Here is a 19541-nt window from a genome sequence, read left to right as displayed (position 1 = left end):
CATAAAGAAAGCAACAGAAAAAGAGGATATCCAGCAAAGATATGGCTAAACCACAAGTAAGAGACGCATGGCTGTTGAAGTAGGTAGCAATGATCGGCAATGTACTGTGAGAGATGGCAACAGGTGATGAGACACCCTGACCTTGTGTAGAAAATGGGACAAATGGGGGTTGTTGCGAGGGGTTTTAAAACTTGTTCCAAGGTGATTACAGGGAAACTAAACCTTCAGAGATAGTGCACACAACAATGTGGGTAGGTGGAGTAAGGCGAGCACTAAATTGGTAATATATGGCTATATCCTTGGAAGTGGGATGTCTGATATAAGGACAATGTGGGTAGGTGGAGTAAGGCGAGCACTTACTTGGTAATATATGGCTATATCCTTGGAAGTGGGATGTCTGATACTATTATGGACAATGTGGGTAGGTGGAGTAAGGCGAGAACTAAATTTGTAGTATATGGCTATATCCTCGGAAGTGAGATGTCTGATAGTATTATGGACAATGTGGGTAGATGGAGTAGGGCGAGCATTAAATTGGTAATATATGGCTATATCCTTGGAAGTGGGATGTCTGATACTACTATGGACAATGTGGGTAGGTGGAGTAGGGCGAGCATTAAATTGGTAATATATGGCTATATCCTTGGAAGTGGGATGTCTGATAGTATTATGGACAATGTGGGTAGATGGAGTAGGGTGAGCATTAAATTGGTAATATATGGCTATATCCTTGGAAGTGGGATGTCTGATACTACTATGGACAATGTGAGTAGGTGGAGTAAGGCGAGCACTAAATTGGTAATATTTATTTATTTATTTATTTTATTTAAATTTGTTGACCGGGAGTGTCTGACTGGATGTAGGTCCATTTTCAGCGGAGGCCCGGGGAGAAAAGCTCCACAGTTAAAATAAACAGACAGTATTTACATTGGATACATAGTGATTAACAATTTACATAGTAATTACTTACAACATATTTACAGATGAAGAACATAGTAAATCAGTAGACAACTAGAATATTTATCTGTGAAGTGCATAACAGACATTAACAAATGTTACAAGAAGAAGACGTTCCTACTGTATAAAAAGTACTGGCTTATGAGCATCTGAGCATGCTATAATCAAGGTAGTTAGTGGAGTGGAAAGTTGCAAGGGCATAGCCAGCATGTTTTTAGTTGCGCTTTTAGTAAAGTTTTGAAGTGGGTGCATGATGGTATGAAGGTAATTGTGGGTGGGAGTGAGTTCCATAATTTGGCTATGGCGCAAGAGAATAGTGCTTCACCAGCAGAGTTATGGCTTTAGTGATCTGCACGTGATTTTTGCTGCTGGATCTTAGTGGTCTGGTGGTGTGATAGGGTTGGAGTAGATTCTGGAGGGATGGGACATTTAGTGGATGGTTTACTAGTTTGTGGGCGAGTGAGAGTTGATACCACTGAAGGAGGTGAGGGAGTTCAAGCCAGCCCAGTTCAGCAAGTGAGAGACAGTGGTGACTACGGTAGGATGCACCTGTGGCAAATTTGGCGATTTTGTTGTAGCAGGTCTCTAGCTTGTTTAGATCACATTGCCTTAGGTTGGTATATATTGGAGAGGCATAAAGTAGGGTGGAGATAAGGTGGGAATTTGCTATTGAAATCTTTGCTGCTTTGGTGAGAAATTGCTTATTTCTGTATAACGCTCCTAGTTTATTGTGGATTTTTTTGTGGTCATGGATATGCGAATGTCAAATTTTAGTTTATTGTCTATTTCCATTCCTAGCAATTTGGTGTGTTCAGTTGGGTATATAGTGGTGTTGTCTTTTGCCGTGATGTTAAAGTGAGAGTTGTTTTAAGTATGTTTGGTGGGTTGGAAGATGAGTAGTTTAGTTTTGTTTGGGTTGAGTATTAATCGGGCATCGGATAACCATGTTTCAACAGAGGAAAAGGCTTCCTGTGTGACTTTTTGCAGTTTTGGTAGGGACTGGGCTGAGCAGATGATGGTTGAGTCATCTGCGTATTGTGTGAGTGTGCCATCTTTGGTGGCAGAGGCTAGATTATTTGTGTAAACAGAGAAGAGTAGGGGTCCAAGGATGGATCCTTGGGGAACCCCTATGGAGACAGGTAGTTGGGGAGATATGTCATTCTGCCATACAACGGATTGTTGGCGGTCAGACAGGTAACACTGAAACCAGTTGGTGACCGATTGTGAGAAGGATAGGTTATTGAGGACAGAGATAAGTTGTTTGTGTGGGACCATGTCAAATGCTTTAGATAGGTCTAGGAAAGTAGCAGAGGAGAGATAGCCATTGTTTTTATGCTGAAGGATAGTGTTAGTAAAGGAGAGTAAGGCAGTGGTGGTGCTATGGTTCTGTCGGAAACCATGTTGAGTACTGGAAAGGAGGTTGTTAGTAAGGAGGTAGTCCAAGACCTGAGAGTGTATGCATCTCTCTACTATTTTGGAGAGTGGAGAGAGAATAGCTATGGGGCAGTAAATGGCTAGTTCTGTGGAGGATCCGCCTTTGTGGAGGGGAATTATATGTGATACTTTCCACAGTGTGGGAACATAACTTTCTGACAGAGATCGGTTAATCAAGATGGATACTGGGTAGGCCAGAGCATCAGCTGCGATTTGTAGGTATTCACTTGGGAGGTTGTCTGCTGATAATGTGGTGGGTTTAAGTTTAGTTAAGAGTTTTTTTATGTTGGAGGTAGGTACAGGAGAAAAAGAGAAGGCAGTGGGGAGATTACTAGTTGAAGATGTGGGTTGGAGGGGAGGGGGGTTGTGTTGTTTAGCTAGTGATAGCATGGTTTGGGTGAAGTGTGTGTTGAATGAGGTAGCAATATTTTCTGAAGAGTGAGGGATGTTAGGAGGAGGGGTGCTGACTTTACCTGGGTGGAGGATGGAGTTTATGGAGGACCAGAATTATTTGGGGCTGTGTTGTGAGGAGTCTAGGGCAGACTGGTAGTATTGGGATTTGTCCTGTTTTATTAGCTTTTTGACTCTATTGCGTAGTTCTAGGAATTTCTGTCTAGCTGAGTGGGTTTTGGTTTTGCGCCAGTGCTCCCAGGCTTTATCCCTGTTTTTCATTTCTGACTTAGTGGTTTTCTGTAGCCATGGGGAGGGTTGTGCTTTGGTTCTGGAAAATCTTATGGGGGAATGGTAATTAAGGATGTTCAGGAAGGTAGTATTAAAAAATTCAACTGCATCATCTGGACTGAGGTACTTTAGAGGATGCCAGTTACATTCTTTGAGGGATGAGATGAATGTGAGTGGGTTAAAGTTTAGTTTTTTATGTATTTGACGGTAGATGACAGGTTTAGCTTGGTATAGGTATTTTTTGAGTAGGAATGTTGGGGAGTGATCTCTGAAGCTATTTGATAAGCAGCCTGTTATATATGACTGGGGGCTCTTATTGACTAGTATCCAATCCAGGGTAGTGTGTTTGCTGGAGTTTTTATTTATCCTGGTTGGTGAATGGACTAGTTGGGTGAAGCCATGAAGGTGTACATGGTGGGTTGGATTGTTGCCAGAACAGGATTGCCAGTCAATATTGAAATCACCTAAGATGATAGTTTCTTGGGGGAGATGGTGGGTAGACCAGCTGGGGAGGTTTTCTAAAGGAGGGATGTTTTGGCCAGGTGGGAAGTAGCATCCAATTATGTTGATGGTTTTGTTTTGGTTAATTTTGAGGTTGGTATATATTATTTCTTCATTGCCTATTTGTGGAGCTGAAGATTTTAAGATCTGGATGTTTAGATGCTGTTTAAATATTATAGCTACACCACCTCCTTTTTTGTTTAGCCGGTCTACTCTTAGTATGCTGTAACCTGTAGGGAGTATTTGCTCATTGGCAATGTGAGGTTTTAGCCAGGTTTCTGTCAGGATGACTATATCTGGGGAGTACAAGTCTATGGTGGCATGGAGTTCATGGACTTTGTTGGATATACTTCTAATATTTAGGCATAGTAGAAGGAAGTCACTTGGCTTTCTATTGGCTGTAATATGGGAGAAGTTGTGGTATTTAGTCTGATTATGAGGATTGGGGTTGGAGATGGTAGGGCCAGGGTTGGGGTGGATGTCTCCACTTAGGGCTAGTTTTGATATGCATGAGATTATTAGTTTTCTCAGTTTTTGAATGTGTTTGTTTATAAGGTAAACTTTATGATTGTGCTCTGTGGGTAATAGGTATGGTGGGAGGGTTACTATAAGTTGTAGGGATGCTTTATGTTTGAGTAATATAGTTGGTAGAATATGTGGGGGGTGCATAGGGATGGTTCTTGAGCTGGTGGGAGGGGAGCTGAGTGTGGGTGAGACATGTGTGGTGGTGTGAGTAGTAGTACAGTGGTAGTGGTTGAGTGGGGGAATGGAGCTTTGGTAGGATGTAAGATATGCAAGGAGAGAGCATGCAGTGAGCACAGGAAAGGTATGCTTGTACATGTTAGTTGAGGAGGTGTTATAGTAGTGGAAAGATGGAGGAGGTAGTGTTGGGCTAGTGCTGTGGTTGGCTATTGGAAAGATGGGAGGGGTTTGAGTGCAATAAAGGTGGGACCAACAGGGGCGGGAAGGAATAGGGGGCAGGGTGGGGGGCAAAGCAGGTAGAGACCCTGTTAGTTGCTCGTACGAGGGGCTGGAAACAATCACAAAGCAAAGACAAGTATGTGTTAAGAAATAATCACAATTGACCAAGGACTGCTCTGAAACTAAGTCATGTCTTAATTTCTCAGGTGGAAAAACAGGATAACCTTGTATCAGTAGGCTACTGTGGTCATAGTTTAAATTTACAAACACACAGTATTGATCAGTTATGGATACTATTTGCTAACAGAAGGGAATAAGAGAAAGTGGAAGGTGTGTGTGTGTGTGTGTGTGTGTGTGTGTGTGTGTGTGTGTGTGTGTGTGTGTGTGTGGTGGGGGGGCTGCTTACAACCAAAGCAGAGTGCTCTCCCGGGGAAAATGAATATTGGCTCAAACAGGTAGACACATACTCAAAGTTAACTGTAGCTGTTTGCAGACAGTTCAGACCAGGACTGAGCTTTTCTTACAAGAATGTTAAAGGTGGTACCGCAGTTGAATACTTAAGAGTGGTGTTAGGTTCAAAGTTAACTGTAGCTGTTTGCAGACAGTTCAGACCAGGACTGCGCTTTTCTTACAAGAATGTTAAAGGTGGTACCGCAGTTGAATACTTAAGAGTGGTGTTAGGTTCAAAGTTAACTGTAGCTGTTTGCAGACAGTTCAAACCAGGACTGCACTTTTCTTACAAGAATGTTAAAGGTGGTACCGCAGTTGAATACTTAGAGTGGTGCTAGGTTCAAAGTTAACTGTAGCTGTTTGCAGACAGCTCAGACCAGGACTGCGCTTATATGGCTATATCCTTGGAAGTGGGATGTCTGATACTATTATAGACAATGTGGGTAGGTGGAGTAGGGCGAGCATTAAATTGGTAATATATGGCTATATCCTTGGAAGTGGGATGTCTGATACTATTATAGACAATGTGGGTAGGTGGAGTAGGGCGAGCATTAAATTGGTAATATATGGCTATATCCTTGGAAGTGGGATGTCTGATACTATTATGGACAATGTGGGTAGGTGGAGTAAGGCAAACACTAAATTGGTAACATATGGCTATATCCTTGGAAGTGGGATGTCTGATACTAGTATGGACAATGTGGGCAGGTGGAGTAAGGCGAGCACTAAATTGATAATATATGGCTATGTCCTTGGAAGTGGGATGTCTGATACTAGTATGGACAATACGGGTAGGTGGAGTAAGGCGAGCACTAAATTTGTAGTATATGGCTATATCCTTGGAAGTGGGATGCCTGATTCTATTATGGACAATGTGGGTAGGTGGAGTAAGGCAAGCACTAAATTGGTAATATATGGCTATATCCTTGGAAGTGGGATGTCTGATATAAGGACAATTTGGGTAGGTGGAGTAAGGCGAGCACTAAATTGGTAATATATGGCTATATCCTTGGAAGTGGGATGTCTGATACTATTATGGACAATGTGGGTAGGTGGAGTAGGGCGAGCATTAAATTGGTAGTATATGGCTATATCCTTGGAAGTGGGATGTCTGATACTATTATGGACAATGTGGGTAGGTGGAGTAAGGCGAGCACTAAATTGGTAATATATGGCTATATCCTTGGAAGTAGGATGTCTGATATAAGGACAACGTAGGTAGGTGGAGTAAGGCGAGCACTAAATTGGTAATATATGGCTATATCCTTGGAAATGGGATGTCTGATACTATTATGGGCAATGTGAGTAGGTGGAGTAAGGCGAGCACTAAATTGGTAATATATGACTATATCCTTGCAAGTGGGATGTCTGATACTATTATGGACAATGTGGGTAGGTGGAGTAAGGCGAGCACTAAATTGGTACTATATTGATATATCCTTGGAAGTAGGATGTCTGATATAAGGACAACATAGGTAGGTGGAGTAAGGTGAGCACTAAATTGGTAAAATATGGCTATATCCTTGGAAATGGGATGTCTGGTACTATTATGGACAATGTGGGAAGGTGGAGTAAGGCAAGCCCTAAATTGGTAATATATGGCTATATCCTTGGAAGTGGGATGTCTGATACTATTATGGACAATGTGGGTAGGTGGAGTAGGGTGAGCATTAAATTGGTAATATATGGCTATATCGTTGGAAGTGGGATGTCTGATACTATTATGGACAATGTGGGTAGGTGGAGTAAGGCGAGCACTAAATTGGTAATATATGGCTATATCCTTGGAAGTGGGATGTCTGATACTATTATGGACAATGTGGGTATGTGGAGTAAGGCGAGCATTAAATTGGTAATATATGGCTATATCCTTGGAAGTGGGATGTCAGATACTAGTATGGACAATGTGGGTAGGTGGAGTAAGGTGTGCACTAAATTGGTAATATATGGCTATATCCTTGGAAGTGGGATGTCTGATATTATTATGGACAATGTGGGTAGGGGGAGTAAGGCGAGCACTAAATTTGTAGTATATGGCTATATCCTCGGAAGTGAGATGTCTGATCCTATTATGGACAATGTGGGTAGGGGGAGTAAGGCGAGCACTAAATTGATAATATATGGCTATATCCTTACAAGTGGGATGTCTGATATAAGGACAATGTGGGTAGGTGGAGTAAGGTGAGCACTAAATTGGTAATATATGGCTATATCGTTGGAAGTGGGATGTCTGATACTATTATGGACAATGTGGGTAGGTGGAGTAAGGTGAGCACTAAATTGGTACTATATGGCTATATCGTTGGGAGTGGGATGTCTGATACTATTATGGACAATGTGGGTAGGTGGAGTAAGGCGAGCACTAAATTGGTAATATATTGCTATATCCTTGGAAATGGGATGTCTGATACTATTATGGACAATGTGGGCAGGTGGAGTAAGGCGAGCCCTAAATTGGTAATATATGGCTATATCCTTGGAAGTAGGATGCCTGATACTAGTATGGACAATACAGATAGGTGGAGTAAGGCGAGCTCTAAATTTGTAGTATATGGCTATATCCTTGGAAGTGGGATGTCTGATATAAGGGCAATGTGGGTAGGTGGAGTATTGCGAGCACTAAATTGGTAATATTTGGCGATATCCTTGGAAGTGGGATGTCTGATACTTTTATAGACAATGTGGGTAGGTGGAGTAAGGCGAGCACTAAATTGGTAATATATGGCTGTATCCTTGGAAGTGGGATGTCTGATACTATTATGGACAATGTGGGTAGGTGGAGTAAGGCAAGCACTAAATTGGTAATATATGGTTATATCCTTGGAAGTGGGATGTCTGATTTAAGGACAATGTGGGTAGTTGGAGTAAGGCGAGCACTAAATTGGTAATATATGGCTATATCCTTGGAAATGGGATGTCTGATACTATTATGGACAATGTGAGTAGGTGGAGTAAGGCGAGCACTAAATTGGTAATATATGGCTATATCCTTGGAAGTGGGATGTCTGATACTATTATGGACAATGTGGGTAGGTGGAGTAAGGTGAGCACTTAATTGGTACTATATGGCTATATCGTTGGAAGTGGGATGTCTGTTACTATTATGGACAATGTGGGTAGGTGGAGTAAGGCGAGCACTAAATTGGTAATATATGGCTATATCCTTGGAAATGGGATGTCTGATACTATTATGCACAATATGGGTATGTTGAGTAAGGCGAGCACTAAATTGGTCATATATGGGTATATCCTTGGAAGTGGGATGTCTGATATAAGGACAATGTGGGTAGGTCGAGTAAGGCGAGCCCTAAATTGGTAATATATGGCTATATCCTTGGAAATGGGATGTCTGATACTATTATATACAATGTGGGTAGGTGGAGTAAGGTGAGCACTAAATTGGTAATATATGGCTATATCCTTGGAAGTGGGATGTCTGATATAAGTACAATGTGGGTAGCTGGAGTAAGGCGAGCACTAAATTGGTAATATATGGCTATATCCTTGGAAGTGGGATGTCTGATAGTATTATGGATGAGCTCAGGGCATGTTGAACATTATTCCTTAATTTCTTGACAGAAATGAATAGAGAGTCATACTTTGCTTTCGTTTTCTAATAGTTTTTTTAAGTTCCTTACCAGCATGTTTCAGTATGGTCTTATGGTATTGTACAAGCCTAGTGTGACTCGGTCATCAATGGCTAAAAAAAATTACACCCTCTACTACTAGAGTAAAAACACACAAAAAAAATAAAATACAGACAAATGCTTACCATGTTAGTAGAGCAGAATCTTTCCTCTGTAAAGACATTTTTTATGTCTAAGGTCTGCCTAGCAGATGCTATTACAAACTCTTCAAATATAGTTTTTCAAAGCATTTTCTAACTCTTTGTGTTAAACCTACAGGTCTGTAACTGTTAAGGCTACCTACATTTCTTTAAATATTGGTGATGGAATTAGTGCTTTTCATATTAGAAAAATGTATGCATTCTGAAGATTTTCCTGGAATAAATACAATAAACATGTTTTCAAATTGTCCTTAACTTTGGACATAACCATTTTAATTAATCTGATCAGGACTGGGAACATGATTAGGCATTATGCTATCTAATAACTCCTGTACCCCCTCATGTGCAGTAACTGGACAGACAGTTCTAAAGCAGTTTGCTTCAACAGTAATGTAGGTGATAGGCAACATAGCTATGTTGGAGAAAAACCTGACAAACCCCTAAACTATTCAATGTTTTTTGAAAGTTTTGTTGATGGGAAAATAAGATTCACTGCACTATTATGTTTGAAGAAAGGGCCTCACAGAGTTTGAAGCCTAAGTTGTGGTCACTGAATTGCTTGTTATGGGCTGTAGAAGCAAGCAGAACTGCTGGGAAGTGGTCTAAGATTATAGTGGCATGGCCTGCTGCATAGTAGTCTGGTGAACAATTAAAATGAATGTATTTTCAGGAGTTCGCAAAAAAAAAAAAAAAAAAAAGCCAGCCTTCTTTTAGAATGAGAACTGACTGGCTTTGGACAGAAGTAGATAGATGTGTTCATTGGGAGTAGTAATAAACTTATAAATCATGTTAGCAGTTACTGGACCAGTAAAACTTTTTTTTTTTTTTAGGCTGGAAGAAGGGTAAGGTTGCAATATTTCTTCACTGATTGTTTGCCTGTTTTCAGGATCCAGAAAATGTGAAACTTTCTATGCCTAGAATAGAAATTTGTTGATTTTAGAAATTGCTTCATGTATGTGATGTTTATGATCCAGCCAGACTCCTAAATATTTGGATGAGAAGGTGGTTTCTATATGGACTGCTGAGGTTCTGTGGTTCAGATTGATTGTTGATGGGTCCCAAGCAACATGGTGTTATATCTGTTGTAGTCAGGTTACTAGGAGAACAGCATGGTCATTACAAGTTGAGTTCTCAATATTGATGGAAGTGGGTCTGACCTATATGTTACTAAATTAACATATATAAAATAATTGGAATATGGCCAGGGTCGGATAGAAGTTTCACTACAAATATGGAAAATAAAAATATGGGGAGAATACTTTATCAAAAAGAGTGGCATCTGAAAGGGGATCACCCAACCATTACTTTGTAGGTCTTATTTGAAAAATGTGTCTGAACCAGTCTGTTGCCTTGCTCCTAGTATGCATAATAAGATCAGAGTAGCTTGTTGTTGTCCAGGTCATATATAACTGTTTAACAAACAAACAGAAAAAAACTTTTATTGCATGTAACAAAAGAGTGACTAGATAACAAATACAAATTCAATTCAGACAAGCTGTCACACCAGAAGTGCTTCCTCAAGTGATTTCAATTGCAATGCAAAACTTCTACTTTTATAAAAGCAGTTAACTAGATAATGCACTCATTAATGCAATTATTTTAAAGTCATGCTCTAACAAATGAGTTTGTAACACACAATGCCATTGAAACCTGCTTTTTCACCCCTTCAGTAATTCTGAAGCTGATTGAATAACAGGGAATGTTAATAATTAGAAATTAATGAATATTAATGGATAACTGGGCTGTGTTTGATGGTGACTGCTAAGGTCTATAAAGACTGCCTCTGTAAAATTATCTCTGTCGTATTAATGAGGACATCATCAGTTAAACACTATGTCTGTTGTGGTGCTTTGTGTGGTGCAGAACATGTGCTGGTGACAAGACAGGAGACTGCACTGTTGTAAACAATGGGGACTGAATCAGGAGTAGTGGATAGTTACGTTTTTTTTTTTTTTTTTTTGCAGTGGCTTCTTTATTGCTTCTTCATTTCAGATTTCCCTATGGAATGGATAACACAGAGCTTTAGTAACTGATTGTATATGCAATGATGAAAGGTATTGAAGTCTTCACTACATAATCAGATGACTCAAGGGTGGAGGAGAACATTACTTGAAGTGTATAAATTAGAAAGGGGGTATTAATTCTTTGTAGACTGGGTGTTCAAGGAGAAGGAGGGTACAGAGAGGGCCTAGGGCTGTGTTTTTGTAGGTAAATAGTTGGCTTGGGGAGATAATAGAAAGCTTTCAGGAGGACATGGCAAGAGGTTACTCTAGTAAAGCTTTGTGGGTTGATGATGGATTTTATAAGTTGACCTAGAATGACATTAACTTGTTTCTGGAATTGCCTTGGGATGTTGAAGTTGGAGGTTCAGCCATGGCTTTAGGATATCTTACTGACGTCTTAGTTATGTTTCTTAAGGTTATAACTCTTTCTTTACTGGAATGGAGGCTGATTAATTTCCACTGATGCCATGTTTCATCTCCAAGTTAAGCAGTGCTTTAAGATGTGCTGTGAGCCAGTTAATATGTGATTTAGCAGGTCTAGTGATCAGAAGGAAAATTTTGTTCTGTAAGCCAAGCACAGAATTCATGTTAAGGTGTTGCCAACTGTTTTGGGGTCAGGCCATTGTAGAATAGGGTCCCAGTTTAGTGAACTTTTTTTTGTTGTTGTTTTGGCCAATCAAAAAACTTCACTGTCTGTGTCCTACAGTCCTCTTCACACAAAATCAAAAACACAGGAAAAGAATGTTCAAGTCATTTTTATTTAAAGAAAAAGGTCTTAGCATTCCTTTTCTATTTTTTAGTTGAATGCTTTTGGAAAGAATTTCGTCTTTATTGTTTGTTGTCAGTGAAAATGATAATGGAGAACTGCTGCTGTCGCATGAGGGAAAGGATTAAAACTGAAGTAATATGACTGAGATTATTTGATATTTTTAGATCCAGTGATGTATGCTTATCTGATTTTACACTGCACCAGGGTGGCTAATTACACATCTGCAGAAGGACTAAGTCTGCCAGGAATCCAATAACAAAAGTTTTTAAGTGAGACGAGGATGTGACTAGTGAAGAAACCTGGTATTACTAGTGAGCAGGTAATGAAGGGAATCGACTAGATGTGTAATTAGGGTTTGGAATATTGTTAAACTGGAAGAGGGAGGTAAGCTATGACCAGACAAATATTATACTGCTTTTATAATGAAGCAGCTAGGATTATCCAGTTAGGATCACAGTGTTAGAGCTATTGGCTTGATTGTGGAGTTTTAATTGTATGCAGCACTTGTATATGTCTATGGCCTCTGCCCGTTCTTATACTAGATCTGGTGTTGTGCATGTAAAGGCATCCTAGGGAAAAGTGTGCGATGAAGTCCTTAAATCATTTTTTTTGTATATTCCAGTTAACACCCAGAGCTCCTTATGGTGTCCAGGTCTTTTTTGGATCTGGCTTCTTTAGCTAAGTGACTTCCCAGCTAATAACCATCAGTATTAGAAAGGACAGTCACTAATTAACAAAATTATTCTAAGATTATTAATCCAGGATGTCCTGCAGTGGAGACATGAATCACTGTTTCCCACCTATTATTGATATTTTCATATTTCTTATCATACATTCATAACTGAGAGAGCTACATGTTGTTGAGGGGTATGGTTTAAAATACCAGAGAGATACAGGACAGTTTACCCACACTGTACATGAGATACTGATAGACATTTGTTAATTATGAAAACAAACAATATTTCCATATGTACTTAATATTTCAAAAACCATGTGACTTATGAACTACTGCATGTTCTCTGGTGAAATCTTGGATGTTGAAGAAAAAAATGTATGTGATATTTGCACTTTAACTTGCACATCTTGAGAGATATTTAGTGTTACTTATATTGCTAATTATATAATTAAGCATATGTTTTCATATTTTTTTCTAAATATCTTAATAAGCATGTACTCAGAGAAGAATGTGTTGCTGTCGTGAAAGCTTACGTGTGATTAGCCAAAGTGTTCTAACAATATATATCAATGCTGTATATTTTCCAAATTATGACAATTCGTTTGTGAAAGTTTACCAAAAAATATAATTCTGGGTTTGTGTGACTTAATAATATATTATGGTATTTACAAAAAAGCTATGAATATATTGACTATTATGACTGCAAAGAACACTTATTACTTACTACTGGTTACTGATAGGATGCTTGGCCCCTGGTATATAACTGACTGGCTAAGAAAGAGAGCAGTTTTTTATACATAAATTAACCTGGTTATAAGTGGGCCGTATAGAGCCTTTCATCACTTTTGAATTTTTGGACAAAAGGTAAAAACTAATTGCTTTTAAAAAATCTTCATTTCAAGGAAGAGATATCCATGTGGGCGATTTTCCTGTGGCATAAATGGGTGATGTTTTGAAAAATTTATGTTAAAGGTTATAAGAAACAATATCTCTCATGTCCAAAGAAATTTGCTCCCTTGATCTCTGTGATTGGCCAAGAGAGAAGGCATTTGCTACTGTATAGGCTGATACAACGTGGTTTCATCTAATCATAGAGTATGAAATAACGGAACACTACTGGTCATAGGAGGTTTGGCCCTTGGTATGTAACTGATTGGATAAGAAGGAGAGCAATCTTCATATAGAAATAAATCTGGTTACAAGTGGACCGTATAGAGCTATAACTGTTGAGAATTTATTGAATGAAAAACTGAATGCTTGACAAACTTTAACAACTAGCTTTAAGAAGAAATATTGTGTATTGGCTACTTTTTGAAGTTAATATCAAGAGAATCACTATTTATTACCTTTCAATGAAACTCATTGTGCTTTAGTAAATTTACTTCCTGAATCCTTTCCCTTGGACAAAAAAAGAGGCCGGTCCTGATAATCACCACCATTGGTTCATAACCTTCATTTCCTGACTGGATTGGATTAGAGCTTTACTTTCTCGCATGTGTCCAAATATATGCATAACTGAACGAATTGGCATAGAAAGAAGGGAGCCACATAATAACGAATGCCTTTTAATATAAACGGACTGATTTGATCAGAGTTTATTTGGAGCACAGTTAGATCATATAATAATGTATAAACGGAATATTTCTTTTTTACAAATATACACTCTAACTGCAAATTCATGGTTCATGAAAGCATTGACTTCCTGAATGTCTTTTGATTGGCCGAGATAAGAGACAACGTATTATTAGTGACTATTTTTTGATTGGATTGGATAGAATTGTAATGTGATTTCATTGGACTCTTGAAAAGGAAATTTAATGCCAAATGATTGGCTCTAGAGTGTGGGCGTCTATAGGAAGTAAAGAAGTGATTGGAGATTCACTTTTTTAAAAAAATTTAATGGTACAGTTCAAAATATATGATCTGAGGAAGGCTAAAAAGCCAAAAGCGCTTATCAAACTGGATTATATGTTTATTTTACTTTGTCAATAAATAGTTTTAATACATTTTTTTCAGGTTTTTGCTGCCGTGGTGGTTTACCGAAGATTTTGCTTCTTGCAAATATAACTCAATGGTCATACTATAGTGGAAGAAAGAAAAAAAACCTAGACATGCACCATTACCTCACACAGTCCAGGACACTGTGATAAAGTAAAGTGCACCATTACTTATACATCCTTAAGAAAACTCATGCAAGTGATTAAAAAATCATATTACAATGTACAAAAATATTTGTTTTGTTTTTAGTGGTTTTGATGTTTAGATATGATTGGTTTTCGATGTGATGTATAGATATACATATATGAAGATCTAGGGGTGGTATACTAAATGTCAACAGTGCAGAGTCCCTCACAGATCCATGGGAAAAAAAGAAATAAAAGAGTTCCTTTAACAATGCAAGTCACAAAACGTTTAAGAGGAAGGTATTAATGCAGTGCACTAGGAAATGCAATGTAAAAATCCACAGACCAGTGACATCTGACTTTGAAAATAAGCTAAACATTTACTTTAACATATTGAAAAAGTTTCACAACAGCAAGATTTTATGCAACCATTAGGTTAAAAAGAATTGCCTGAAACCTTTTACAGAAAACAGCATTTATTATCTCAGTGAAAATATTCCAGACTTGGTAAGAAAATAAGGGTAAGCTAAGCAAAACGCAATGAGAGTCACAGCCACTTATTTCTGAATTTGTAAAGGACTGTAAAGGCTTGCTTGGTGAAGGCCGTGGATGAAGGCTGTATCACAGATGACCAGTGACATAGATCACATGATACAGTTCATGTCAGTCGAACTTGATGTAACTGTATGACTAACACACTGCAAAGGTGAGAAGAAAAACTCACTGGAAGTGCTGTAGTTAGTTTTAAGCTAAATTTCTGACATTGTGTGACACAGATGTTTTTTGGCCATCAAAATTAAGGGGCACCAAAACTGCTGTGCTGACGAATGCACACAGCATTGCGTAGAAAAAAAAACAGTGGTCAGTGCAAATAACACAAATTGTTCTGGCAGAGGTTTTCCATGGCAAGCATCGATGAACAAGTTCAGCAATGGTGAATTTAAACTGGTGAGTTCAAACATCACTCTTGTGAATTTAAATCAGTGAATTCAAACATCACCCTGGTGAATTTCAGTCAGTGAATTCAAACATTACCCTGGTGAATTTCACTCAGTGAATTCAAACATCACCCTGGTAAATTTCAGTCAGTGAATTCAAACATTACCCTGGTGAATTTCGCTCAGTGAATTCAAATATCACCCTGGTGAAGTTCAGTCAGTGAATTCAAACAACACTTTGGTGAATTTCAATCAGTGAATTCAAACATGACCTAGTCAATAGATAAAGACTTATAAGATGACACTGAGGAATAGATTCCAGGCCTTTCTGAAGACCTCTGCAGAGACCAGTTTGTCTGTGAGCAGATAACTTTTCCAGGGAAGGATACAAGACTCCTAAGATGTGTCCACCAGCGATGATGTCTCTGCCTCACCAGTCTTTTGTGATGGATCTCCAAACTGAGTTGAGCATAAAGAACTGCCTGCCCATGTGGGCTGTGATTTCTGAGTCAGAGAAGTCATCATTCTGGGGGACTGGGTTGGCATAGATATGAGTGGCAACACTGCATGGTGTTTGGGAGCTTTTCTGAATTGAGTCTGAGAGGAGGCATCTTGTTCCTTATGGGATGCATTGCCCTGGAAAAGCTATAGGCACTGTCATTGAGCCCGTCTGCAGTGGCAAGTGCCCTTCTGGAAGTCATCCAACAAATCCTGAGAAGTTTTTCCAAAGAGGACCTCTCCTAGAAGTGCTGTACAGGATGCCTTTACTGATATTATTAATGAAAAGATAGCCTTTGCTATCCTCTCTGGCTCAGACACATACAAGAGATTGTCACCATAACTGTAGCATCACCATAGTCAAAACTGCAGAATTTCATGTGGCATTCCAGTAGTAACCAAGGTATGTGGCTTCACTAGCTCATCCTTAACCCAGACTTAGGAAGGGCTGAGAGCCCAGTTCATTAGGAAAGACTGCAAAAGGGAATAAAAATAGGAAAATAAGGACTTGTTAAGAAAATAGCCGAAGGACCTAAGCCTTACTGTGGCAGAGGACACTCCCCCTTTTCCTCCAAGTCTGATTCGTTAAACTGGTTATTAGGAGCTAAGGTAGACAGGTTCTGTATACTCTGGGTGGTTGTAAAGGGAGCCCATCTTCTTGGAAGCAGAGGGAGTGGTATCTGGAAGACAACATCCATGAAAACAGGCTGCAGAGGAAGCATGGTGTAAGGCTGCACCCATCTCTCCTCAGATACACATATAGCGGTTTCTTGGGGAAAGAAAGGCAGGTGGCACAGGCCAGCCTAAGGAAGTCATCATGAGGTTGAGTGCATATAAAGGACAGGTAATTTTAAGGGGAATTGTAGAAAGAGGAGGTCGCACTTTTCTTATCTGTCTTAGAGATGGGTCTGACAACCCTTATTTATTTAGTACTTACGGTTTCTATGGGACAAGTGCTAAATAAAACATGTGTTTGCCTGTTGTGGTTATTTGTTCCTCTGTTTTTCTTTTCAGACACTAAATTCTAGAATTTTCAATGACAAGTATCGGGTTCAACCTGTGCTCAAAGCAGCGAAAATACAATGAGGACAGTGATCAGGGTGTGGTCTACTAGCCCAGTGGATGATGTCACAGTGTGTCTGGGCAGGAGACACGCCTACTTCCAAATGTAATGGGTATCGCTATCTAAGGACTCCCTCACATGAAGTATTAGAAAGTGTCTTATTGTATATGTTTGCAGATTTGGGTTTACATTTTTAAATTTCAGCTGTAATATACTTTTCATCAATAATACAGTGTTCATCTTACCTTTGTTTGTGTCTTTCGGCTTTTCCCGGTTAGGGGTCGCCACAGCAGAACTCCGATCCGCTAATGATTGGCAGTAGATTTTTAAGTGCTGGCTTGCCGGGCCTAACGCACAACCTTCAACGAAGGAACTCCCATTCACACATGTCGACACACAGAAGGCGATCTAACTGAGAATTGAACGGGCAACGTCTAACTGTGAGGCGACAACGCTACCACAGCACCACCACCGCAGTAGTGTTAATCTTACCTAATATAATTTATTACATACATCGATCACTTCAAAACTTCATGAGACTGTCTGTATTGTTTAATAAAACACGGATAATTTTTGAATGCTAATATGCCTTTATATTTTTAATTGCTTTAAATTTAGTATTATTTGTTTATTAACTATTCATTCACTGGGTAAGTAGATTGGTCTTTTGACACTTTTTCAGCCACAACACAAGCGTGAAGAGCAGAAAATACATTCCAATCTTGTAATCAACAATATTATATACAAAATGAGTACATAGCAAAATTCAGAACATAGTAAGACTGAATGCAGGCAGGGAAATATTAAAAGATCTACTCAGAGTGCATTGAGGAAAAAAAATATATATGCAAAATAATAATTAGCTCTGTAAAAAACACCACCTTTGTATGACCTCCTGAATATTGCTCAACAAAGCATGAAGCTCCAAAACATAAAACAAACCCCAAACATCTTTTATTATAAACATTCATTTAGCACTTTTGTCCCATATATTTAAGGACTACTTAAGAATGCATGATCTTTACACAATAACGCATTGTAGTTTTAATGTGGAACTAAGTGTTGATGATAACTTATTTTGGTGTCTTACTTTGTGATGTCTTTCTACTATTACAAAGCTAAGCAGTGCCAGAGCTTACAAGAAAGAGCTGTGAAGAAAACAATACAGCCTTCCAGGTTCTAGCATTATGCAAATGAATGCCTCTTGCTAAAAGCCTACAGATCCATACGTGTAACTATTACTTTGGCATGTAGCCACAGACTGCTAAACATTATATGTAATTCAGGGATCAGTTCACTGAACATGCGGGGCCGGGGGTGTGGCAAGTTATAAGAAAGGAATTTGCACTGTAGACAGTTTCTTATTTTCCCCTGCTATCAGTGGGAAGCAGAGAGCATCTGTTTTACAGTCCAGCTGTAACCATAAGCATACTCTTCCAGACTTGCTATGATCCAGAATCTATTTTACTGAAAAAAAAATTGCTGAAATAACTCTTGCAACTAGAAGATTTGAATTTGTCTGCACTAAAACCATTTTGTAACGTAAAAAATATTCATCTGTTTTTCCGCTTCTCGGTGAGAAAGTACAGTTCTGAGGCTGATATCATGTGGTTAATATTTCAATGGACACTCACCTTGCTTTTATTTAGTAAGTAGTCGCTGTTTCTTCCTTTTATTAAAGTAAGTATTTGCTGTTTTTCTTTAAGTTCTATGAACTTGCTGTTGTGTTGGCATGGATAAATGAGACATTGGCCAGTTTTTTTTCCTGTTTTGTTCCTAACTGGAGTTTAAAAAGCAAGGTTTTTGGGGGAGGGTATAGTCAGGAGATGTACTATGTAGCCTAGCTACAGCATGTACTGTATGTCACACAGGGGCTTCCAAATACCAAGCTGTTGGGAACTAGCCAGATGACTTACTTCAGTGCCAGGGGTAAGCAGGGATCCTACATAGTAAACAAGTACACCAGTGAAAAAAAAGGGAACAGACTAACATTGCATTTACTGGGAATCAGTAAATGCAAATATTTAAATTTGCATACTGGTTCAAAGCTGTGTGACTTCCAACTTATGGGTCAAATGAGAGTGTTAAGATTTATGATGGTGAAGTGTTAACTTTTAATTTTACAACATGGATCTGGGATAATAACTAAACGCACTACTGAGATTAGAAGGGAGGAAAACCAAAACAATATACACTACATACAGGTCCATATCTCTGCAAACAAGATATCGTTATATTCTGCAATATATAACTATGTCATTCTGATTGCTGATATAAACTGGATTAATCCAGTTCCTGCTCAGTACTGTTGTACAGGTGTTCTTAAATTAATAGTTGCCTAATGCAGCTTTAGTAAACAGATGTCTGTCTTCCAAAATAACTGAGCTAACAAAGTCTTTCATAAGTGTTATTCTGTATGTGATACATGTACCTCTCAGCTTCTTCATTCAAAAATTCTTGACAAAGCCAAAACGTAATGGAGGGTCAACGGTCCAAAATCAGGGACATTTTTTAAATATTACTCTAATTCACTTAAAAAATTAATAGAGCAATATGTTTTGAATCAGCTTGCATTGTATGACCAGTACACATGAAACTGTAAGGTCTCTCATTATTGCTTGACTCAGTGATTTACCAGAAAATCAAAAATTTTCTGAGGGATGGGACAAAATATGAGACAAAACTGTGGACATTCAACAAAATTATGGGCAGTTGAACAATGTGATTACAACAAGCCCAT

The 19541-nt window shown here is 38.8% G+C and overlaps 1 protein-coding gene across 1 annotated transcript in view; it reads left to right on the top strand.

The window, feature by feature from the left end:
* Positions 1-18191: 18191 nt before the first annotated feature.
* The window catches only part of XPNPEP2 (X-prolyl aminopeptidase 2), a 983740-nt gene continuing 982390 nt past the window's right edge, over positions 18192-19541 (top strand). The window contains exon 1 of the mRNA XM_044057066.1: positions 18192-18449. Coding sequence (XP_043913001.1) covers positions 18407-18449 — 43 coding nt within the window. The 5' untranslated portion in view covers positions 18192-18406. The remainder of the gene's footprint in view (positions 18450-19541) is intronic.

This window comes from Protopterus annectens, chromosome 15.part0 (genome assembly GCF_019279795.1).
Source record: "Protopterus annectens isolate FY-2018-M chromosome 15.part0, PAN1.0, whole genome shotgun sequence".
NCBI classification, from domain to species: domain Eukaryota; kingdom Metazoa; phylum Chordata; order Ceratodontiformes; family Protopteridae; genus Protopterus; species Protopterus annectens.
This window is presented reverse-complemented; position numbering and strand designations above follow the sequence as displayed.